This window comes from Lichenostomus cassidix, chromosome 7, assembly GCF_008360975.1.
Source record: "Lichenostomus cassidix isolate B80296 chromosome 7, HeHo_3.0, whole genome shotgun sequence".
NCBI lineage: Eukaryota > Metazoa > Chordata > Aves > Passeriformes > Meliphagidae > Lichenostomus > Lichenostomus cassidix.
The window spans coordinates 4273329-4299086 of NC_139488.1; the positions used below are offsets into that span (position 1 = coordinate 4273329).

The 25758-nt window shown below is 46.9% G+C and overlaps 1 protein-coding gene and 1 long non-coding RNA gene across 2 annotated transcripts; one reads left to right on the forward strand and one right to left on the reverse strand.

Annotated features, from left to right (window-relative positions):
* Positions 1 to 15842: 15842 nt before the first annotated feature.
* LOC146434360 (uncharacterized) lies at positions 15843 to 18047 on the reverse strand. Its single transcript, XR_014853258.1, has 3 exons — positions 17945 to 18047; positions 16943 to 17131; positions 15843 to 16036 (listed from the first exon to the last, which is right to left on the reverse strand). It is a non-coding gene; the product is annotated as an uncharacterized LOC146434360 (long non-coding RNA).
* A 1057-nt stretch (positions 18048 to 19104) lies between these two features.
* Positions 19105 to 21564, forward strand: LOC146434361 (helix-loop-helix protein 13-like). Its single transcript, XM_085065858.1, has 2 exons — positions 19105 to 19546; positions 21415 to 21564. The coding sequence occupies exons 1-2, from the start codon at positions 19105 to 19107 to the stop codon at positions 21450 to 21452; spliced, it is 480 nt and encodes a 159-aa protein (XP_084921984.1). The 3' UTR covers positions 21453 to 21564.
* The last annotated feature ends 4194 nt before the right edge of the window (positions 21565 to 25758 follow it).

The following is a 25758-nucleotide window of genomic DNA, read 5'->3' on the forward strand; positions in this document are numbered from 1 at the left end:
TTTTCCCTCATGCTCCCATGCCAGTTATCCCACTTGGCTTTCATGTCTCCCACGCTCTCCAATGGAAAAAAAATTCCCAAGGGATGCTCCAGTAGGGAAACAAGGCCCAGAGATACAACTGATGTCTTCAGATCATAAACATCCCAAGGCAAAGAGGGGAATTTTCCAACTTCCAGGGGTCTTTGGCTTCTCCACTTTTCAACTCACCAATTTCATCCGGGAGCAATTTGCAGCAATGTTGATTTTGTGTTTTCCCTGAGCTGGGCAAAGTTATGGACTAATTATTTCTCCTCCACCCCTGTGATGCCTGTGGATTACTGAAAAGAAAACTGTGAAGGAAGAAGCCAAATCTTTTTGACCAAGCATCATTATTCCTTGAAAAAATCATGTCCATGAAAAAAAAAACCCAAAACGCCCAAAATATAAGCAAGGAAATTTGAATAGAAAGTTTTATGCTGGCATGGTTTCAGCACAAAAAGAGGTAAATCAGTGCCTGTAGCATCCTCAAATTCTGAAATCCTTACAATTTAACTTTCAATTTTTGGAACAGATTTCTTCTGAGTAACAAGGATACAGTTTTACTCCCATCCAAAGCTTGGAAACTCTACATTTTCCCATCTTAGGATCTCTTGGGACTTGAAAGAAGGTCCCAGTTTTAGAGAAAATCTGATTCATAAAATGCAGAATTAGCTTAGAAATCCACCCCACTTCAAAGCTTGAAGTTTGAAAAGGACAATCCTGGGCTTTTGCACAAACCCAGGATTTTGCAAGAAATCCAGATCTGCTTTAAGAGAATTGGAATTTTAATCCTCACAGCAGAGTGATGGAGAAGGGAATGGTGAGTGAACACCTCATGTCCACCCTAAGGTTTGTGAACTGGTGTCTCCCAAATCCATTTCCTTTCATGCTATGGAATTACCCTCATTTACAGCCAGAACCAGTCAAGGGGGCTTTGATGACTGGTGTAGAAATATTGTCCAGATAGGATCACAGAGAGCAACCTTTTTTGCAGGGTTGGCTGACCTAGAAACTCAGGAAAATGTGTTATACAGTGTCACATACAGTGTCACTTCCCCACGTTGTCCCCAAACATTCCTGACTCCCGGCACATTGCCCAGGGAATGGAAAAACACATGCAGAGCCCCATTTTCACTGCATAAACAGGCTTGGAATTCACTCCAGACACTTCCTTGGAATGCTGTCCCATCGGGAGCAAGCAGTGTGGTTACAGTGACAGGGAAACAAACTCTCCCAGCAGTGCTGAGGAACAATGATAGCAGAATATAACACAAATATTGTAATTATTATGGCCTGTAATAATTAATATGGCCTGTAATAATTAATATGGCACATGGCTAACACAAACCCAGCCACCTCTCCCTTCCCCAAGCCCACACTCCTTGCCCACAGGCTCTGGAGCATTTACAGCCTCCAATCCAGATGCCAAATTAACAAACCTTCCCCCAAACCCACACAAATGCAAAGACTGAGGCTCACCACCAAATCCTTCCAGGTTTTCTTTATGGAGGAGAAGGATCCAACCACAAGGCCTGGCTAACTCACCTGTGACAGTGCAGCCACCAAGCTCTGGGCTCCAGAGACTAAAACAGGACATCTCTTGGAGGCCAATGGACTTGTCCCATGATCCCCCCAGTATTTCCACTGGGAGAAGCTCTCCAGGCAAGAGATCAGATTCTCTGGCTACATGGCTGCTGGACCCAGGGATGCTCCACTCACTACAAAAAGCAGCAGCCAGCCAAGTTCAGAGAAATGATCTGGAGGTGAAAAGCTCCTTAACCTCCTCTGAAAACTCCCCAACCCTCACCCTCACCATCGGAGAGCTGATGGTTATGTGCAGCCTATAGATCACAATAAAAACAAGGAGGCCAAAGACCTATCCGGGGTTGTTGGTTTTTTTTAAAATGTATATTTGGCAAGGTTACAAGACAACAATTCACTTCCCTGGGACCTTTTACTTTCCTGTGAATTCCAAGAGCCACATTTAAAAGTGAATTGGCAGATGCAGGGTTTTTATTTTTTTATTGTAAGGAAATTTGTTTTGCTCCAGCAACAGGCAAACATCTTTGGTCCAAAAAGATGGAAGGGAGGGCAAATTCCCACCAAAGCCAGTCTCAGGCTAGTGGGATCTTCATGCTGAAGGAAAACTGGGATTGTGTGATGAACTACAAAGAAGATCTGCAGAAAGCTGAACGACACTTTCTGTCCGGAAACCTGAAAGTGCAGGCGCTTTTGGAAGGCTTTGGAATGTGTTACAAGTTGTAATCCTCCCAGCAGAACCTCAAAAGCCTTGGCTTGTTCTGCCCTTTTAAATCCAGGACTTGACAGCTCTTTAACCAGAACCACAAGTGCTAGAGGTGGAAAAGGCCTAGGGATTATCTAATCTATTCCATGACTTAAACAGGCAACAGCAACACTCGAACCGTGCTGCAAAATGCCTGCAGAGGGAGGAATCAGCCCAACTGGTGAAGCTGGAAGCACAAGGAAGCACATTCCCCTCGTTTTCCAACTCGTTAATTAATCTCTGAGCTCGAGGAGCAGCTGTGGTGTTGCTGCTGACCAGAAGGACGATGACACAACAATCTGCTCCAAGGCTGCCAGGGGATGCCCACACAGGAAGAATTCATCTTTCCAAGTGGCGTTAACCCACCCAGCAGATTCCCCATGGGGGGAAAAAAAAGGCAGTGGCATTCATCCTCCACCAAAACATGCATCTTTTATACTTTTATAGCAATGTTGCTTTGAGTCTTGAGAAACAAACTCTCTATAAATCACATCATAAAATATATCCAAGCTGATGGTTTACAGGAAAACTCAGCAATGTCAGGGTTTTTTGGGGTGGGCTTTTTTTGGTGATAATCCACCTTAAAAAAGGCAGTTTGCTCCCAATGCTGGAGGTGGGACAGTTTATTGTGTGTGGATTAAAAGCCTTGCTCCCAGTTTGAGGATTTGAAGGACTATCAGCCACTGGCAACAGAATTCCACCACCACCCCCTCCTTCTTTTATTGGTATTAATATTTGTGCTTTGCAGGTCTGCTGTAAAATGGATTGTGGTTTCCTGAACTTTTCACCCCACCTTTTCCATGGGGTTGGGAGCTCACAGGAAGACGGTGCTGTTCTGTGTTGTCACCAGTTTATGGAGTGTCCCCAGTTGTCCTTCTGGGATACACAGGGGACAATACTGAAAAATCCCATCTCCTGTTGGATGCTTTAAAGTTCTCAGTGGCCTGAAGCAGATTTTTATCCATGCAGGATCTCCTGTCCTTGCAGATGACCTCAGTGCTGGAGTCTGAAGCTCCTTCATCTGCAGGACACCAGAGTTACCCCCCAGAGTAACACACACACCGAGGCAAAAGCAGATTTCTGCTTTTTGGCATGTGAGACATTAAATTCCATTCTTTCCACCCAGGAGCCCCAGAAACCCAAGGCTTTCTGCCACCATCTACACTGGGCTGCAGGAAAATTTGGTTCTTCCCTGTCTTATGCCTCTCTGATGGGAACTTTGGGAAGCTGGGCACAACACCAGGAAGGCAGAATCAACCTTTCCTGGGTCACTCCCATTCCTCAGGTTGAAGCAGGAGCAAGGTTTTGCTTTCAAAGCAGTTTTTGGGTGAGGTGGGTGGCAGACGGGGCTTGGGTAAGACCATCATCCCTAAAGCTCATGGTGGCACTGAAGTGGCACAAGATATGGATCTGGAGGTTTTGGCTTTACCATCTGCACCAAATACACAGTGAACAGAAAATTTTGGCCACTGAAAATCTGCAGGCAGATGGCCACCACCTCCCTCTGGCCTCGGCTCTGCATGCCACTGTCCTTATCAAAGGTAACCACCTCACATTCCCAGCTGGAGCGCAGTCTCTGCTGGCACCCAGCAGCCCAGATGCTTTGCTGAGCTCCTCTCCATCCCTCCACTCTGCAGGACTGTGCTGGGAAGATCAGGAGCAGATTTCTCCTGAGATTCCTGGCACTGCTCCTTCCAACCATGGCCGGCAACTCCAAGAGAAATGACTCTCTTTTATGTTCTGGCACTTCCAGCGTTGGCAGGAGGGAGGATGGAGGAAAACAAACCTGAGGCTCCCAGAAACTCCATAAACAAACAAAGATTTCTTTTCAGTGTGGTTCTGAAGAGAGCCAGAGGTCTGGGGAGCAGAAGGAGGAGGGAGGATTGGCCAGTGTTTCTCCTAAACATGGAACAAAACCTCTCCTGCAGATGACACCACCCAGCTTAGACAGCAAAGGGATCTCATTGTGAGGGAGAGACCCCTCAAAAAGTGCATTTATGGTCTGCCTAGTCCAAGGGCATTGGGGAGCGCTGGCTGGTGGAGGAAATGCTGCTTCAGCTACAGCAATCATGGAATATTCTGGGTTGGAGGGGTCCTACAAGGATCATGGAGTCCTACAAGGATCCTACAAGTCCCTGCACAGACACCCCAACAATCCCACCCTGTGCATCCCTGACAGCATTGTCCAAACACTCCTGGAGCTCTGGCAGCCTCAGGCTGTGCTCATTCCCTGGGGAGCCTGGGCAGTGCCCAGCACCCTCTGGGGGAAGAACTTTTTCCTAAAATCCAGCCTAAACCACCCTTGGCAAAGCTCCATGTCATCAAGAAGAATGGACAGGCTTGGGCACCATATTTTTCTGGAGACTGCAGCTTGCATTTGCCCCGGATTGTCCTCCTTGGGCAATGCAGTCCAGTTTTACTCACAGATTAATCCATGTCATGCTCACAAGCATTGAGCTGGATAACTTTTTGAGTACTGACGAGCAGCTGCTGGCTCTAAACCAGCTGATCCTAACCCAGCTGATTTTCTTGGAAATCCAAAATCCTGATTCACTGTCACACACAGCCCAAGGAAGCATTTCTGTATAACTTAAATACACCTGATTTCTCTTTTTTTCCCTGCTGAAAATGGTGGTACATTATAGTACCAGTTATTTGGCGGTGATGGTGATTTAAATCAAATGTCAGGCAATCCCAATCTCCTGGACACCGGTTTAGTAAAGCTCTGCCTCCTGGCCAAGCTTGCTGTTTGGCTGTGGAGTCACTACTGGACAGCTGTGATCTGAAAAAAAGCCAGCTGGTCAGATAACAACAGCTCAGCTCTTAATCCCATCATTAATGGACAAGCAAGTCACAAATGAGTCACTTCTACCTCTCTGGCTTAGTTTCCTTACTAATAAAAATTAATAACCTTTTCTCTTCTTTTTATTTTTTTTTTAAATTATCTGCTTTGCCTGCAGACTGATTAATGAGGTGTTTTTTTCTGTGAAACAAGGGGAAAGGATGCTGGTCCTGGGAAGAGCCTTCAGGAGACGCTGCTGGAGAAGTGTATAGAAGTGAAGGGGTGATAGAGCAGAGAGGCCAGAGAGGCAGAGAGGCAACTTCAGGGCATTGTGCTGCCAGTTCCCACTCATTAATTTTCCCTTTTTGGACTGATTTGATCACAAAACCCAGGAATTCTTTAGGAAGGCAGCTCCTGCAAGGTAAAGAAAGCTATTCTATAATAAAACCAATTCTGCAAGTGCTTTTCTCCCATGAAATCGCACAACCTACAACTTGCTGCTTGTTGCAGGTTCAACAACAGGCATTGGAAAGGCATCCATCCCAGGAAACGGATGCATACATTTACATACATCCAATCCAGCACTGGCTGCTTTCTGCTCTGACCGCAGCACTCAGCCCTTGGAAGCATTTCACACGCAGCACCACAGAGGGAATACTGCGCGCTTCCAGGAGAGCTTCGCACGCCCTGCGCTGGGAAGGGAGAGCTCCACATGTGCCCAGGCCTTCTGGAGGCTGGGCTGTGCTTCCTGAGCCACAGGCCCGGATCCTGGGACAAAGGAACATTTTCCATCCCCAGCTGTCCGTTCCGCCTCGTTGCGACACCTCTTACCTACTTTCGGGCTGACCTTGCGCTGGGCTTGAGACTGTTCACGGGTTTTTTAGTCATTGTTGAGAACAAGGAAAAAGAAACAAACATCTGGTTAGCAGAGCTGCCAAGTGCACATTCCTTCCTTGTTTTTCAACCTTTCAGTCCCTTTGTTTTCTGCCTGAAATTCCATTTGATAAATGCACGGAGAGCCACAGGGCACTGATTAGACACAACTCCTGTCCTGAGACACACTCGCCAGTGTTGCCTCATTGGAACAGCCAGGGACCCCAAAAAAAGAGGAGGGCCCTGGTGGAAGCACCCCAACCACAAATGGGGGGCTGATCCTGCTCCTACTGAGGTCAGTGGGAGCTTTGCCACCAATTTCAGTGGGAACAGGACGGGGCTTTAATGTTGTTCCTGCAGTGAAGTAGTGCTCAAGCCCAGCCCCTGCCAAGCTGTGGCTTTGCCGTTCCTACAGCTCTCGTGTGGGGTTTCTTTTTAATTGGAAACAACAACTTTATTGAATCATGGCCCACGGTGCTGGCACAGCCTGACCAGACCAGGTGGGGCTGCTCCACCAGAGGCTCGTGAAATATCAAACACAAGAGGGGCCACATGACAACAACTTTGCCTTTTCTGCCTGGTTCTCTGCCTGGAATTCCATTTGAGAAATGCCTGGAAAGCCACAGGGCACTGGTTGGATGCAACTCTGGTCCTGCTCTGACCCACCACCACCACCACCACAAGCTTCAGCCTCCTGCACCTCTGGCACAGCTGTGGCCTCCTGGACCACAGCTCCTGGGACTTGCAGGAAGTTGGGTCCATCCTCCCCAGCCATAGGGGCCCTCTCAACACCAGGAAAGTTAAGCAAGAACAGCTGCCTAAGATTCCATCTGCCTGCAGAGGGACCCCACCAGGGGTGGGATCAGACCTTCAGGAGGCTGTGCCACCTTCCAGCAGCACCTGTCTTTTGAAGAACCCTGCTCAGGCGAGACTAAATTTTAATTTGAAACCAGGACCGAGAGCCCAGTGTGAAAAAGAGCTTGGAATCCCTTCAGAGAGAAATGCCAGGGAAAAGGTGAGGCGCAAAGGGACCGCTATGTTCTCACTCAACGGGGCGCCTTCACAAGGCATTGCATTCTCTGTTGCTTGGAATACCAAGCATCTGAGTCTCTTAAAAGCTTCCCTCTGTTTTTTATTTACGTGTGACTGAGTCTGTGTGCCTGAAAACCAGATTGGGAGATCATTAATCTGGGACAAGAGAGCGCCAGACTCATAGAATGCTGTCCCTCCCTGTTGTCAATCCTTGCCGACCCCAACCTACGCAACGACTGACGCTCTGGAGCGGGATTGTACCGGCCTGGGCAGCCTCTCTTTTCCATCAGGGATGCCAAATCTGCAGCGTGGCTCGATGATCCAAGTTGACACTGGCCATGAGAACAATTCCATTTCCTCCCCGCTGGTCACTTCCATAAATGCCAAGTTCTGGGCAACACAATGTTCGGCATTTCCAGCAAACCGCTCTGTGATCTCATTTGCGTCGCCAGATTTATTTATTTTAAAATGCCTTTTTTTTTTTTCCTTTTTCTTGCGGCCATACATTTTAGATTAAAAAATAATAATCATGCAATCTCGCAGGAAATTGGGCTTTCAAAATCGGGACGTGAGGAAGTATGGTCCAGTGGAGATTTGATCAGGCAGATTTTACAGCCCTGCGGCTTGTTGGATACCCTTTTTCATTAAGATTAGTTTCAGTTTCTGGCCCCTGTTCTCCCATCACGAGTCAGTTTTTTTACCCAATGCCTTTTCAAGGGAACTACAAACTCAACAGCCAGTTATTAATTTCACTGGTGAACGCACAGTCCTCATCGAGCTTCGATTCTGATTTAAAGTGGTTTCTGAGTGAGGACATTATAGCCCCAAGGAGAGCTATTGGCTGCCCCATTCCTACATGCAGGAGGTCTGAACATTATCAGTGAAGCTGCTCTGAGAGCTTTCAATCCTCTTTCCCAGAAGAAAAAAGGATTTGGGATGAGCCTGAGAATCTGAATGCAGAAGGACCTTGGCATACAGGATCTGCGTTGGCATTTCCAAGCCTCAATGGCAATTCCCTTTCATCAGCTGGAAGGAGGGACACCACCACTCACTCCTGGAAATGACACAGTATTTGTATCCAGAAACCTGCACAAGTGTGGTGGAAACTACTGGGAAACTCAGCTTTGCAGATGCAAAATGGTTAAAACTTTCCTAAGCTTCCTGTCACTTCCATCCATAGAGTCCTACCAGTTCAGAGGGGCTTAACAGCCTCTGCAAACCAGCAAAAAGCACCTATAAAACCTTTAATAAAGAAAATGTTTTGGGAAGCCAATTTGACCAGGCCTTCTCCAAATGAAGGGACTACACTCAAGCCTTGGAAATTCTTCTTGGAATTCATCTGTGCTGTACAGATGCCCTCTCCCTGACCCATAACTTCATTTAACTCTCCTCAAGAGGAAGAAAGGAATCCCTGCTAAAATTATTAGCTTGCACAAAGAATATTTGCTTTGAGGGGAAGGCCAGCACACGTGCTTGGCTTTCTCAAAGGACTTCCATGACCACAGCACAAACTCTGGGCTCTCACAGCCAGGAGATTCCTTTTTTCCCCCAAAGGCAAACACATATTAGTACCCTGTAACCCTCCATGGAGGTGCCCCAGAGCTCAGCACACAGACATCCCTTCGTGTCCATGCTTTGCATTTTGGTGTCCCTTGGCCCCAAATTGCCTCAAATCGCCTTTACTTCTGTAGGCACAAAGCTCAGGGTGTTCTGTGGGTAGGAAAGACGTCCAACCTTTTCCCCAAAAAGTTCCCAACCCCTTTCCCAGCTGCCTGCCCACCCCCAAAAGGAGTGTCACAAAGTGGGAGATTCAGTCCTAAAATGCAGCCCAGGGGCTGGAACCCCACGGCAGCCTCGTAAGACAACATCTGCCCTCGCCTTCCGAGGGGAAAACCAAACCAGAGCGAGTTTGCACAACGCGTAATCGAACCCAGTTGTTCTCCAAGGCAGGAGGAAGATGTTCGTGCCGTCCTCCGAGCATCCATCCAGAGCTCTGTGTCCCCAGACTCCACCCAGCATGATCTGTTCAGTCCTGGGCCGTGTATTTTGCGTGTTCCCCCCCTCATGGAGGTTTTCTAACCATAAGGGTTGTGAAGAGCACAGGAATATTAAGAGCAGTTGACAGAAGAGCTCTCGGGGGGACACAGCGCACAGGCCCTGAGGATAATGCACATCTCCTATTGTTATAATTACAACTACTTTCATTAAAGTGCAGGAGATGAGTTATCCAGGAGGGGAGGAGAGCCTGAAATCATGCATACCTTTTTTATGAGACCCAATACATGCTGTGGCCTCAGTCAAAGCTCTCAGACAGCCCGACTCATCAAATCCAGCGGCCGTAGTGAAAAGAGACCCACCAATTATTTGATAAAGTGCCACACTATGAGATACCACAGCCTCGGATGTGGGGCTTCAAGCCTACTCCCAGATATGGCTCTTACACAGAGCTGATGCATACTCAGAGTGTGGGGAGGCCCTGGCACAGATTTCCCAGAGAAGCTGTGGCTGCCCCTGTATCCCTGGAAGTGTCCAAGGCCAGGTTGGACAGGGCAGAGCAAAGCAGCTTTATTCAGCTTCAAACTGTTCCTCACTCACTCGCTCCAGCATGTTCCTGGCAGCTCCACACAGAGAACTCACACACAGACAACTGACCTCCAGCAGGACACAGTGTCACCTCCAGGGCCTTCTGCACCCCATGTTCTTCAGCTCTGGGGTGAAACCTCTCTGAATTGGCTACAATGGAGAGGAGAAACGTATTAATCTTCCTGACCCATCTTCCTGGAATCCGCCAAGGAGTGTCCCATAACTTGTGACTGATGGCTTGTACCCGGTCCTCCCAGAACACATTAATCACTTTGAGACACAGCAAAGCTTTCTAGTGAAGAACAAAGCACAGCTGTTAAGAAGCAGCAAATGCTGGGCTGGCTTTCGTGGGCATGTCATGTAGCACTGCTGCCCAGTGGGTGAACTGCCTGTTTGGGTGCATATAATGGACATTAATTAGTACAAACAGAAGGTCTGTCACGGTTTTTATTTATAACTAATTTAAGATTTTCATTGCTAGATGCCTATGAGACAGGATGCACTCAGTGAAATCTCTGCTGAAGTTAGTTGGCAACTTGAATTTCCCCAGAATATTAACCCCACATTCCTTATCTACACCTGGCTTAGTTTTCTGCAGGAAACTTGGCCAAGTTGTACAAGGCCATGGACTGTAGAGAAACCTGTGTTTACCCTAGCAAAGGTGAGGTTGTGACTCCATGACTTGAGGAAAGGAAATGCAAGGAGGTCTTGGGCACAGGATACATGTGAAAAAGTTTAAGGGTAAAAAAGTTACAGTGTGAAAAGTTATAGGGAGCCATACGAAGCCCTTCAACTGAGTAAAAGGCAAAGGGAAAGCCAGAACATGGGACAGACTGTGGAGTCACAGACACTGGCAGAAAAAAGGGAAAAATCACTTTGAACTTAGGAAATGTGTTAGTAAGGATAGGAAAGCTGTTTTGAGGCTTCCTATGGTCATCAGCTGAAATAAGCCTAATAATTTCTTCCCATTCTGCCCCCCAAAGCTTCTCTACCACCTGTGGTCTCTGCACAAACACATCCTTCTGCAGAAAAAAACCCCAAACAAGAGTCCTAAAGGTCAAAGTAGTTAGAGAAGTATAAATATTTGCAAATGGAGGAGGTACTTCTGCCATGCTCCATTCATCACCCCTTTTTGGGCCACGAAACTCATAGTACAAAGGGGGCAAATTAACCTGGCCACAGAGCTTCTGTAGCTTCCCTTCAGGGTTCCCAAGGAAAGCTCATCACACAGGGGTCAAATGAAGAGCCAGCTTCTCCCTTTCTGCCTTTTCATGTGTGTGCAGACATGGGGAAGTTTCTTCTCTTCATGTCATGTGGGTTTCACTGGTATTTCCACCAGAAAGGACAATGCTTCGGAGGCTGGGTATGTTCCTTAAGAACTGGGGGTGATTCCAGAGTGCAATTATATTATTAGTCCAAATAAAGCATGACCTGTCTTACTACAGCACATCTAGAAGGAATTTTTACATGGTTTTAAAGACTCCAGAGTCACTTCAGCCCAGTGCCAGCAGCCAGTCGCTCTGGAATACCAGCTGCTCAGAAGAAGAACAAAGACTAGTTAAAAGAATTAAGTGTTTAAATCCTCATTTTTTTTCCTTCAAGAAGTGACTTTCCTTTGTCTTGCTTCACTGCTTTTCAGTGAGCTGAGCAGATTGAGTTACTGCACCATGAGCAACAGCTGAATTACGATCACGAACTTCTTCCTTTGGTGAACTTGTCGAGAAAATGAATTCCATTTCTCCACATACCTGAGGAGCAAAAGCACTTGTGGAGAGGAATCTCTCCCACAGGGAACCCTTGTGTACTTTGCAGTAGTATTTTATTAAGAGCTGGAGAGTTCAAGGGTCTCACAAATGTAAGTTTTCAATTAGCTTTCCATTGTGTCCCAAACAGTCTCTAAATACTCGACTAAACTTTAATCCAATCACTTGATTTGACTCCAGGCATGATTTATCTTTTAATCATCATCTGCTCAATGAGGGGGGAAAAGAAAGCAAACTTGTTCTTGGCCCATCATGACTCATACATGATTTTACTGCCATCACAGTTGTGTTTTCCTTTTGCCTGATGTCTTGGCAATTGCAAGCATTGGCTTTGGCTTTCTATTTAGGTATGATCTTTCCTGCTCATTTCCCCACCTCCCAAAATGTTGAACAGCACTGGATGTTTGTCCTTTATACTTTTTCCCACCGAGGCATGTGATTTTTTTTCTTTTCTTTTTTTGTTTTCTTTGCCATCTCTCGATGTTACATTAATCAGAAGTGTCTGCTGTTTGACCTCCACTCAAAAACACAAATCATGCCTCAAAGAGGGGCTCACTCTTTTAAACAAACAGCATTTTCCTGGAAGGACATATCACACAGAGAGCACAACACCAGGACACACAGCAGCCAGGACCTTCTGGGCACTTCCCAAGAGCTCAGCTCTGGAGCTGCAGTAAGCCTGGTGAGATTTAATCCTTCCTCCACATGCTGCTGGTGCCTCAGTTTCTCCATCTGGGAAAGAGATTTTCAATGCAAAAAATATTATTCCCTACTGTCTGACATCTTCTCCATACGATAAGGATGTTCCATGGCCACTCTGGGCCAGAGACACCATTCCATGACCTCTCACCAGAAATCCCCCAGTGCATCTCTCCAGATAAAACAAGGAATGAAACTGAGCCAGCCTTTGCCCAGGAATGCCACGAGCTGCCGAGCCTTTGAGGTCTGGAAGTGTTGCACAACATCTCCCCAGGCTCTGTTGTTCCTGTCAGTGGCTTGTGGAACTCGCAGATCCAGTTTGGAAAAAGCTGCTCTCATTGCAATTCACCCAGAACTCCCTGGAGCATGCAGGTTTCTCTGGAGATTTCCCATATAAGCCTTCCTCACTACCTCTAGAAATCTCAAATTCCTTGAAGACTGACTCACATGTCAGTGCCAGACTAATAGTTTTTGATAGTTCTCTCCCAGTGCCAAGTTTTGAAGCAGAAGATTGCATGAAAAGCTCAGGTTTCTTTTTTTTTCTTTTTTTCCTTTTTTTTTTTTTGTGAGAAAACCAGAATACATAACCCCTACAGACTAAAGACAACCAGCCTCTCCCAAATGCATTCCTCTCTCAGATAGAAAAGAAGGGAAGTTTTTGCAAGCTAACATCATCACCTAATTGACCAGTTCTGCTTGGCATTAAAAGATACTTCACCATGAATTTCACAGGAGCAGCCATACTGTGCCTGGCCAGGAATTCCACACTCCCAGCACTGGATGCTCATGGAAAGAGCATAGAAATCTGCTAATAATTTCCCTGGCATACTCCTTCAGCCTCCACCAACCAATTTAGGGATTTGGGGAGCTGTGGCTGCTTCGCACTGAGGTGGCAACTATTGATCCTGCAGAGGTGAAGTTGACCTCTTTTCCCAGGTAAATATCAACAGGAAAAGGGAAAATGCCCTCAAGTTATGGCAGTGGAGGTTCAGGTTGGATAGGAGGAAAAATTTCTCCACTGAAAGAGTGGCTATTCAACTCCAGCTGTATCCTCACCAGCCATGCCCAATAAATAGCCCATCCTAGTGGTTCCAAAATTCCTCTAAGACTTAATCTTTGCATTTTCCATAGGGTCCAGCAGGAGCCTCACAGTCCTTCAGCTGCCCCCATCTGCTCCTTTCTTTGTCCAGATTTGGGAGAGAGTTTCTCTTCTTTTGTAGTCATGGCTGGCACCTGAGCTCACTCCCAGATTTCTGATTTTTGTCTCCTAATTTTGAAAAGACTTTTCTGCAAAACAAACCAAACCAAGCCATTGAAAAAGAAAAAAAATCCCCAAGCAACCCAACGCTCCCCTCTGTGCAGCATCACCACAGCATGGCGTGACAGTCCACGGAGCCAACCGAGGGCTGGAATCCCATCCAAAGCACATCCAAGGTGGCTGGAAAAAGCCAGGAAGAGCCACCTTCCAGATGGAGAGCGGGGCTGAGGCGTCTCACGCAGCTTTTCCCAAGCTGTTGTTCCCGGTTTTTAGTGGGAACATGTGCTGGCTCCCCATAAAGTGGCAGCAGCTGCCACTCAAGCAGACATCACTCTGTAAAGCTGCCCGGGGGACTCTGTTTGCACACCCGGGGTCTCCAGGCAGGTTTACGAGGTGCCACCTGCGGGATTTACAATTCCCAGGGACGGCAGTGCAGGTGCAGCCAGCAGGGCTGGGGGGAGATGGGGAATTGGGTCCAGCCCTGCCACAGCCTGGCCTTCAGGCTCTGCTCTCTGTTTGGATGCACAGTAGGAGCCTCAGGCTCCAAAAATCCCACAAAAGTGGCACATTAATGGGAAGGATCGTGAGATTTGTGGCAGGGCTGCAAGCTGGAGCTGCACAAGCACAGGGCTCTTCTCCGTCTCATCCTTTTGGGAGCTCCCAGCTGTGTCTCCTCATCAGTTTTCTTCTCAGAGAAAGCAGGAAGACTAAGGAAAAAAGCTCTGGTACAGGTATGGGAGACAGTGGGCTGGGTTTTTTTCCATGTAATTATTTTTTTGTTAAATAATGATGACAAAAGCCACAGATATTCAGGATTTCTTGTACCCAAAGAAAGGGCTCCAGGAATGGATAACCCACCTCCTTCAAAACTGTACAGGTATCTTGCAGAAAACATATTTTTTACTGTGGTTTTGCAAAGAGGTAAAACCAAACCTTCTTGGAGTGAGGTACTTAAAGTCACCACTCAGAGATATCCAGATAATAGCATTAAATGACATTAAAGAATAACATTAAATGAATAACATTACATGAATAGCATTAAATGTCACATGAACAACAATTTTTGTTCTCCCTAGAGATATTTCTCATTGGGTATGGAGACAGGGTTTTTTGTGGGAATTGTCTGCAAACCCAGCATTACGTTAACCTTGCTGGGGGTGTATTTCAGATGGCTCAAGAATTGTAGAATCATGAAATTGTTTGGGTTGTAAGTGATCTTAAAGCTCATCCAGTTCCACCCCCTGCCATGGGCAGGGACACCTTCCATTATCCCAGGTTGCTCCAAGCCCTGTCCAGCCTGGCCTTGGACACTTGCAGGGATCCAGGGGCAGCCACAGCTTCTCTGGGCAGCCTTCCCAAGGCCATTCCACAAGGAACACCACTTTCCTCCAGGAGCTCCATGAGCACTTCCATCCTCCTTGAGATCAAAGCACGTCCTGGTGTCTCCCAGAGATGACCATTCCCTCATGCAAGCAGTCACAGAGCAGTGACTTGAACAAGGAATTATTTGGCAGCGGGAGCCCAGAGGTCATCCCCCCGACTTGTAAAAGGCTCTGGGAGAAAGGGGAAACCACCAGTGAGTGTTTTTATGAGAGAAAATACCTTCCTTCTCCTGGAGGCTGGGATTAATTTTCTGCAGCTCTGCAAATGCCCTGCAGAAAGGTTAAAGGCACTGTGTTCACTTTTAAACACCAAAGGCATTTAAAGCAGAGACTATCCTGACTAGTTTATTCTAAATTTGAAATAAATCAAAGTTATATTAACAACCACTCACCAGGGTCTTCCTCCACGATCTCTGACATCTGATGTTTCTACCCCGCCAATAATAAAGGTCCTGTTACCTTCTTCGCTTAAATCAACATCCTGCAAAGTTTCACTTCACAATTACTGGAGCATCCCAGAAATAGCCATCAGCCCTTTGAAATCCTTTTGCCCTGGAAACCCTCATTCTGCTTCTCATTATGTCCTTACATTCACAATTGTTTTGGGTTAAAAAGCAGCACATTCCATCGTTAAGTGATAATACTTGCACTTTCCTTGCCCTCAGCACTTCCCAAATCGTGTGCCTAGAGATTCAGGTGTCCCAGGCCTGGCATGTGGCTCCAGAGGAGCTCCAGGAGCTCGGTGTCCACATTCTGGCTGGGACACCAATTCCTGGAGATCCCTCTGGAGCTGCATTTTGGCATTGCCCTCACTCCCACGTGTTGAGGGAGCCACAGCACCACGAGCTGCGCCATCCCACCTGGGTAAAGTGTTCCCTGGGATTTTTTGGCATCTGTTATCTGGTCTCCCCTGCTCATCTGGGCCCCAATTCCCAGCTCTGAGGATGATGAGCTGCACAGTGTAACGTTGGATTAGCAGCTATGACATGATGGACTTGTGCTTTGGAGTCATCTCACTTGAAAGTGAAGCATCTGGTCCTTTCTCCATCTGTTCCTTGTCCAGGCCAAGGGCTGACTCCCTTTATTAAGCAATTAAGGATGATGGAAATGTATTCAAGCTAAATTCCCAGCAAAAAAAACAAACCAAACCAAAACAAAATGCAGACTATATAAATAATTATTATTATTTTTGTCAGAATTGAGAGTTTTTCCAATGTCATCAGGAAGGTTCCCCAAGCTGAGTCTGAAATAAGGCAAATGGGATAAGAAGGGGAGAGAAAAATCTACTTCCAAAATAACCTCAGGTGACCCATTTATCTTCGAGATCCAGGTAAAAGGTAACAGCTTTCAGCTTCTAATGCACTGTAAAGAAAAAAAAAGAAAACCTGCAGTGGAATTACTCCCTGAAAGCAGGTTTATACCCAAAATCCCAAGAAATCACAGTGTTTGCTGTGAGTGGATTTGTGTAGATGGCAGAGGAAGAGGGACAAGACTGAGGAAGGCATTCCCAGCAAGAATATTAACATTTTTAAAGGCAGATGTGGATATCCAGACTTGGAAAATCCAAACCCAAACAATGATGGCTCCATTGCCTATCGCAGACATAAATCCAGGGCAGAGTTCCTGACTCCATAATTTGCTTTCATCAAACCCTATTGATTAAAAATGACCAGCAGTCAAATGATATTTCTGGATCCCACTGGATCTGAGGGGATTTGGGAGAAAATAGCAGTTAAGCAGCTCTTGAAAGGATAGCAACAACAATACAACAACAATAATAATCAACAGCACCCCTGCTCAGGGTGGTGCCCCTGCTCCCTCGATCCCTTTTTGGACATCCCATCACCAACAACTTCCAGACAGGTGAAAAATTAGCCCAATTAGCTGCACATTCCCTCCCTCTCCGATGAGCAGAGCTGCAGAAACTCTGGGAGTGCAGCAGGTGTGGAGTTGTGCTGAGTTGCTCATGTGAGGGATGAGAACCTCATCTTCTCTTCAGAGACCTGAGCTCTTTCATAGCTGACTTTCCAAAGGGGAAACCTCTTCTTATTTTCTCTTTCTTCCCCTACCCTCCCCCCCACCTCCTGCTTTGTCCAGAGCTTCTCCAAGAGAGCCAAATTCCCCTTGAACATGCTAAAAGTAGACTTGCTGGAACATCTGTTCCACATCTGTGGAGCCAGACATGTCCCCAGGCAATCCAGTGATGGATCTGGGAGGGAACATGGAGCACTGGAGAAGCATCTGCTGAGAGATGCACACAAAACTCACCGAGTTCTTTGCTGAGCCTCCTGCTCTCTGCCTGGTTTTCCCAATGGACAATTGTCTCCTCCAGAGCTCTTTTCAGGGGCTGAGCTGTTGTTATCATCCCGTTTTGGTGTTTTCAAGTGTCTTCTGCTTGTGCCAAATGAGCACCACGGAGTGCTCAGCTCTGCAGTGACTGGGGAGCTGGAGAAGTGTCTGGAAGAGAACCTGGAGTGAGTGGTTTCTTTTGGGAGCATTGCTTGGACATGACACTGGGAAATACAGCTGGACTTGATGAACTTAAAGGTCTTTTCCAGCCTTAATGATTCCATGACTTCAAAGAAACCATTGCAGACTGAACTCCACACTGACCAGTCCAAATTCAAGCCTCAGCTCTGCCACCTCTGACTGTGGCCATTCCTGCATCCATCCCCTCCTTCCCTGCTCCGTGCTGGGATTCAGCTGTCAGTGACTGTGAACTTTCATTACACCAAAACTTTGTTCTTGGGCGCCTTGGCCTCGTAACAAATTATTTACTTTGTGCAAAACCAATACCAAATCCCTGCCCTGAGCTGTCCAGAGGAGGCAAGACAAACAAATTATTTAACAGCCATTTGTCCTCTGTTGTCCAACCTTCACGATTCTGTGATTGGCACCCGTGGCATTTTCCTCTCTTAAGCAGATTTACAGTTATTTGGTTTCCTGTTGAATTTGCACAACAAGGAGAACAAAGGCAGTCCTAATGTTTTGTAAATTGTCACATTCTCACAACTAATCTTTACAAAACCCTTTCCTGCAGCCTGTTTTCTGCTGCCTTAAACTTACCGGACAGGTAGAATTGCCACAAGGAAAAATGCCAGGTTGCTAAGAAGAGACCTTAGCAGCTTGTGCTTTATCCTAAAGTCAATCCCTCTTTTCCCAGGGCAAAGCTGCCAGGACTTCACCCTAAGGCACTGTCAGATGGAGAAGCTGAGAATCCTTGGGGATCCCTGGAAAATACAGGTGATTTTCTGCTCTCTGGCTCATTACCTGAAGCTGCTGAGCTTTGTCCTGTCAGGAAGCTGCCTGTGCCTCACAGACTTCACAGATGTCTCTTGAAACTCCACACAGCAGCAGGACAGGAGTCTGTGCACAAAGTAAAGCACATGGTTAAGGATCTTTATAAAAGTTCTTTATGACATGTTTCAGGAAAAGCATTTAGGCTTGCTCTAACTTTAAACATGATTCCATTCACTTCAGTCCTTAAAATATGGCTTAAAATATTTCTGAATTAATTTAGAGTTTGGCTTAAACGTAGTGGGAATGAAACACACAGATTATTAAGCTCTGGTGGTGTTTAACAGCTTCCACCCCATCCCTGAGATGCAGAATACCTGCAGCTCTCCCAGTTTCCAGCTCTTCCAAAGGTGTGGCCCACCTGCTCCACCACCCTGGCACTGCACCCACTGTGGTTTTACAGCTGCTATGGTTTCCTGGTCTGAGACAGAGCATGGAATGTCCACAGAGCAAATGTGTCACTGGAGTGTGAGATGCAGCAAGCAAAGGAGGTGGTGTTGGCTCACTTAGCGAGGCACCACTGTGTCCCAATTTTCATCCCACACCTTCCCTCTCCAGAAGAGCAGAAGATGCCACGGGCTCATGCTGTCAAACACAGGATCATGTGTTTGTGACAGCAATATAATAGCATTTTGTTTGTCTGGCCATGGGAGACCGTGGGGCTATTAACACTTCACCAGAAAGATAAAGGACTATTTTGTTCCTTCCTCCAACCACTCCTCACCAAACAAAATCCCTCTGTGAACCTCCTCCAAATAGCAAGCGGAGAGACCAGACTTGTGGAAGGGCTCAATAACTGCTTCAATGGATTTTCCAGGAGAAAGTCAATAGAAATCTCATTCTGTCTTAGATTCATTGATATTGTTTTGTAATGGACAGCTAATAAAAAGGGGAGCACGTGTACTAATTAGTTTTGAGAGGAGAAGAGGAGCCATGAAGTATTTCCTGCTGAGAAGACATGAAGTATTTAAACCCCGAGCCCCACTTGGATTTGCTGAAATCTTTGCCATCATCTTCTTCAAGGACAGAACCAGAACTCCCTGCCCACCTGCATTGGGGTAGGGGCTGTTAATGGAATTAACACACCTTGATAAACAAGCTGTGAGTATTCCTTGAGTTTGGTGAGCCAGGCCATGGAAGAATTTTGCCACAGCTTCGAGCAGGGAGACCCCACTCCGGAATTCCTCCTCTGGGAGCCAGCAGACCCCAACAACCAGCTGGAGAGCTTCCTCCTGGAGTGCCTGGCAGAGCCCTCCTGGCCAGGGGCTGCAGACCCGGACGAGCCCCCTGTGCCACCAGTGTCCCCCGCGAGGCCCCGGCAGCGCCGCGCCGCCAACCTCCGCGAGAGGAGGAGGATGCTGAGCATCAACTCGGCCTTCGAGCGGCTCCGCTGCCACATCCCCACCTTCCCCTACGAGAAGCGCCTGTCCAAGATCGACACGCTGCGCCTGGCCATTGCCTACATCGCCCTGCTCGGGGACATCCTCCTGTCCGGCTGCCATCCCAAGGCCTACGTGGAGCAGTGCCTGCGGAATGGCTTCCAGAGCCCCCAGCGGGCTGCCTGGAACACGAGCGGTGAGCTGGGCTGGGAGGTGTTTTGGGGGAGCAGAGCCATGCTTGGGATTGATGCCTGAAACAGGCTGCCTGAAACAGAGGCCAAAACAATTAGGTGTATAAAAAATGGACAAATTTATTCAAGGCCTTCAAGGGACATTTGGGCAAGCAAAGTCCCCCTCAGGAACTACACCCAAAATGGATGCTTGGGTGATGAGCTCTTTACCTTTTAAAAGGTTTTTTTATTATTAGCACATTGGTCCCTAGTTCTCCAATCACACCCTCAGGTGATATTGATCACCCCAGGCCTGTTTGCCCTTTCCACTATTGTTCACATATTTCGGGCCCTAGGGTAACGAATATCTCATTAAATCTCTATCCAGAGAACTTCATTTTGGTTAAATGTGCTGGTAACAGAGGTTTTCAGCATTCTGTAAGAGCACAGAACTACACCAAGTTACAGATACATGAAGAGGAAAAAAAACCCCTGAAATTATTAAGGTATCAGGATCTCCAGTTTCTTGGCAAGTTTCCTTTCAGCAGCTACTTGTCGCATCCTTGTAGCTCTGGAGTGGCACAGACATGACCTTGGAAAAGGGGAAATGTAAAGCCAGTCACAGCAGAAAAAAATAATTCACCCTCTTCTCTAATGTGTTTTTAAGGAGGACCTTTTTCTTTAAAAAATTGAATGAACAACCACCCCTCCCAAAAAAACCCCACAACCAAACTTACTAAGGGAATGGTTCCTTTTACCAAGATGAAAGATTTTTATTTTCAGAATATATTTTTAGACTTCTTTTCCCCAATTTGTTGCAAAGTTGTTCTTTTCTGATGGAACCCACAGAGATTTTCTATGATTTCTTCAGAAGTTTTCTTTAGCTTGTACTTGGCTGAGAAAAATGCCTGGTTTTGGACAGAAACAGCATTTAATTCCTTAAAATACAGATGTTGCAGTAACCCAGAGTTTCTCAGAGGTTACACTTCAACACATGAACCAGGATACACAAGACAGAGCATTCAAATTCTGAGCTATTTTCAAAATACAAGGAAGTAAATGCCTATTTGCAATTTATAATCTTATATAATTATTTCTATTTTAAAGTGAAGGGCTGTTATTCTGTTTTCTATTTGGTTTGTACTTAATCCCTGACTTAGATGGGGTCAATTTAGGCCTTTCTTCCTCCCGAATATATTTTTCGTCGGGCCACTGTGTGGTGAAGATGGGAAATTGCCCAAAATGCCCAACACAGTGCCTCAGTCTCAGAAAGCAACAGGTCTTGTGCTACTTAGAACAGGGAGGAGGGGGAAGGTGTTCAGTAGTTCTTGGTAGTTTGCATTTTCAGTTAATTAATCCCCTTTCCAGCTCTGTTTCTTTGCTGTATAAGTTCCTTTGGATCTTGGAAAGGGGCCTTCAAAATGAGCCTTTAAAAAGTGCAGCACAAGGAGAGAAAAGAGAGGAGTCAGTGAATAAAAATATTCCTCTTTCATATTACAGGGAAGTGCCAAATGGACAGAGCCTGCAGAGAAAAAGCAATCAGTTTACTTGAAAGGAAAAATTAATCGAGTTTCTGTCTCCTTTCCTATTAATTTCCATTTCCTACATGACTGGGAAAATGACTCCTGATACACCACTGATCGTAACTCCCTTGAACTGTAGAAAACATTTCTATTTTAGTGGCCAGCTTGCCCCATTTTTAACAGATTTTAAACAACACAAATTGTTTAAAATTTGTTGGGATCCCCCTTTTGCCAGGCTTGCAGTCCTGAAGAGCTCCACTCGGAAAGATCCAAATGAATGAAGCTCCTCCTCTGGAGGGGCTGGAGAGTTGACTGGTTAAAGGTGAATTGAAATGTTTAAATGACTGTGTTTGCCTCTCTCCCTTGTGCAGATCTGACAGCCCGCCTGTCCTGGGTGAAGTGGGATTAAGGAAAGGCAGCAAAACCTGAGGATGGGATTGCTGGGCACCAGCTGCTCCATTCCCAGCACTGAGAGTGAAAACAGCATTAACAACCTCACTCATTGTCCCAGATCACTTCCTCACCACATCTCCAGCACCCAGCCCCTTTCTCTGTTGATTCATTGCTGCTCAGGGCTTTCTGCTTCTCTTTTTTCCAGCTTCTCACTGCTGATAGACCTGCTCTCACTTGAGAATAACAAAACATTAAAAAACAATCGCAGCGGCAACGTTTTCTCTTCCACTAGATGAGGATTATGTCCAAATCCCATTTCCAGCACGTGAGAAACAAGATCATAAGAAACAAAAAACTAAGCAACACCTGTGGAAATCTATTGCTTGGCTTTAGATGTCCAGAGTGGTGACTGTAAAAGTGATTTAAAGCACGGAGACCATGAAAGTCCAGGAGGTGAGAAATATCTCTTTATATATCCAAAATTTCTCATGTCTTCACAGAATCCCAGGATGGTTTAGGTTGGAAAGAATCTTAAAGCTCATCCCGTTCCACCCCCTGCCATGGGCAGGGAACACCTTCCACTATCCCAGGTTGCTCCAAGCCCTGTCCAGCCTGGCCTTGGACACTTGCAGGGATCCAGGGGCAGCCACAGCTTCTCTGGGCACCCTGTGCCAGGGCCTCACCATCCTCAATCTGAAACCATTCTGCCCTAATGCTCTTTATTGTGGCATTTTGTGGCAGGAAGGATGTTTGGGCTAAAGAAAATGTATTATTTATGATTTATCATTTTCAGTAGTTCACCTCAGAGCCCTCATGTCTACAAAGCAAAGCCCTGACAGGAACTGAGATTTCGCTCTGGTTGATCGTTTTAGGGGAAAGTGAAGATGAAGGAAGAAGGGGGAGGAAACTTAGAGGAGGAAACTGAACAACCTCTTTACCTTTTCAATTTTTCTGACAAAACAAAAAGGGGGTTTTCATCTTGGGTGCAACAGTGTATTTCAGTCAATTTAAAATAAAACCTTCAATGTCAAACTTTGGGCTCTCTTTGCTTTTTCACCCACTTGAGACAATTGGATGAATTTTTACAGGAAGCAGCACCTGAAAAGGTGAAAATCTTAACAGGAGGAAGTATGTGCTGAGCTTCCCACAGCCCAGTTCCACCAGCCCCACCCTGGAATTCCTGCAGGATTTGCCAGCTTGGCCTGGGGTCTGCAGGCTGCTGTGGAGTCACTCCCACCTATCCCTGCTGCCGTTAAAGAATTGTCACACAAGGCAGGACTTTGAGGAACAGGCTGTTGGAATTCAGGGATGACCCCAAGCTTGGGGAAACTGCAGCAGATAAACCCTGCAGCAGGATATGTAAGGATTGGGGTTTGGGTCGAGGTTGAAACCAGGAATAAAATGGTCCTTTCAGGAGCTGCAACCCAAGTCTTGGGCTCTTGAATCCTTGAGTAAGAGTCAATACATTTATTGCACCCCTAAAACGGATGAAGCTGTTTCTCCTGACTGACACCAGTGTCATTCCACCACCTAGAGTGGAGCCACATTGTATTTAAGCTGATTTATGTTGTTCCTAAACAACCCTGCCTTTTTCTGACTGAACTTCAGCTCCTGGAAGTGGACTGCAAGGCAGAAAGGTGAGGGGGAAATTATTTCTGTGCAGGATATTTACACTCCATGCCAGCCCAGGGGCACTGCTGAGCATGGATTTTGTGGACATGCTCCATGCCCTTTCCTGCCAGCTCTGGCTCATTCCCTGGCTCACAGCTCTCCTGCCAACAGGCTTGACTGGCAGCACAGGGAGATTCTCTGACAGGGATAGTTACCCTCATTTTTCTGTTTCTTCATCTCATCTCCTGAGCCCTGAAATTTTATTCCATGAATAAGCTATATAAATCCTATGACATACACACACAACCTGCTTGTACAGCAGCCTGCACACCCTTGCACAGATCAAGACTCCAAGATGACTTTGTGAACACCTACCCAAGGCTCCTCAGTCCATCAGCACATTCCCCAAAAAGGGAATCACAACGACCAACCTGGTTCAAGGGTCAGGTTCCACCTTCCTGGTCTTCCTCTGCAGCTCTGCTTTTCCTTGTCATCTCACAAAGCAGCAGGACCCTCTCAGCAGCAATTCCATGGCCAAACCTCCTATGGAATGGTGCCAGGAGGTGCTGAGGAATGTTGCCCTCCTATTCCAACCCCTGAGGAGCAGCTCAGGGCCCCAAGAGCAGCAGGAGAATTGCTCATTCCAAACACAGCCCCTGTTTCCAGCCCACCGCTCTCCCTGCCAAGAAAAGTGAGAATTATTCCTGACACCTTCCTTCTTCCAAAAGTAAACTACTGACCCTTTCTGGAACAATACTCCGTGGTTCTCCATCAACATGGAAACTCTGGAACAAAAGGAATCACATGCCCACTGTGAGCTGTTCTTTTCAGAAGGCGTTGGTAGTTTCAGGGACAGTTTGGGGACAAAAGGATAATTTGGGGTTTTTTGTTGGTTTTTTTTGGCCACAGAGCCACAACAGCAAGTTTTTATTTCACCTGGTCTAGTGGAAGGTGTCCCTTGGACATTTCCAGGGATCCAGGGGCAGCCACAGTTTCTCTGGGCACCCTGTGCCAGGGCCTCACCATCCTCACAGGGAAGAGATGTAATGGGAATATTTAGGAAAACTGCAGCTAACAAAAGAGCTCCCAGGTATTCTTCCCACCACTTCCTTCCAGTTGCAGAGAAGAATGAAGTTTCTCTGTACCTCTCATGGCCCAAATCCCTCACCTGGAGGGTGCTACCAGCATGGTGTGCCCTAAGCCTACCCACAGGTGGGATGGAAACCAGCAAATCCCGACTTGGGGAAGAGCATTCCAAGCCACATCAGCTCCTTTTGTGGGAACAGAGTGTAATTACCACCACCATGGCTAATTTTAGATGACTCCCACCCAGTCTGCTTGCTCAAGTCCGAGTCCATTTGAGCAGGGAAACTCCAGCGCCAAAGCGATTCCAATCTCAAAAACAACTCCTTGCCAGGAGAGGAGGACGGGAATAAAAGCAGATAATGTTGTTTTGGATTCACATTCCAAGCCTGTTAGCGGGAGGGTGTTTGAGCGGAGGGGAATCCAGCTGCAGGCACTGCCCTCTCGCGGTGCAGGATTAAAATCTCCCCTTCCAAAGGCTCAGGATGATGATTCCTGCCAGCATCCCTGCTCCAGCTCAGCCCCGGGAAAGCGGATCATCACCTCGGGGAGCAGAGTGAACAGAAACATCTGCTGCAAAAGCTGCGCATAAAGGGTATGCACAGCTATCTATCCCCGCACTTAGGTTATGTTTTATGCCTCTTCTCCCCAAATCCTTATGTTTTATCCTTCTGAAGCCATTTTTATGCATCTTTCCATGCACTGTTTGCACACCTTGCATGGAGAAAGAGCCTGAAATATTATTTACCTTTCCAATGCCCCCCTCTGCAGCACCTGAATGCTCTGAAATGTCAGGGAAGTGCTTCCCCGAGGGAGCCAAGATGACATGAGCCGGCACAAAGAGCTTCCAGGCAGAGCATCCACCGAGCCTGAACCCCCTCAGGAGGCAGCACACCATTCCCTCTGCATCCTGCTCTCCTCTTGGGAGCCACCAGCGCTGCGGCAAGATGCCTCTTTCTCTGATCCAAATCCCAGGGATGGCTAAGCCATCTCCTCCAAAAGCCCTTTCCAAAAATAATCAGGCTGAGGCAGACACCGAGCATGGAAAATCTGAGCCCAAGCCGTTCCCGTCGGACACGGCTGCACACAGATGGAAATGGAGCAGCGGGAAGGGTGAGCCCAGGTTTGGGCTGTTTGGGGTGTGCTGATGTCCAAGTCCCTGAATCCTGGAAATGTGGGATAGGAAAAGAGGGAATAATAGGAAAAGAGGGAATAATAAAACCTCCTGTATGGAGATCAGGAATTATTGTCAGCTGAGAAATGCCATCAGCCTGGTGGCCTTTCCTTGCAGCCTTTCCGAAGTGCTCCGGTGCCTGGCGTGTTTCCCTCTCTCCTGCCCTTCCAGCAACAAGTCCCGCTGGCAGGCTTATCCAAACCCCACTTCCCAGCTCACAGATCCAGCTGGGATTCCCACAGATACCCCAGAGAGGGCATTTTGGTAAATGACCTCCTCAGAAGGCAGCACGATCCTGATCCCCACGCCGCAGAGCTGCTCGCATCCCGCTGGAGAGGCTTCCCCAGCCTGTGGTTCTCCTGGGGATAATAAAGTTCTGTGAACTGGAACAGCCATTATTGGAGGTTATAGCACCAGGCCCAGCCAGGGAGTTAATCCGAGACCTGCTTTTCAA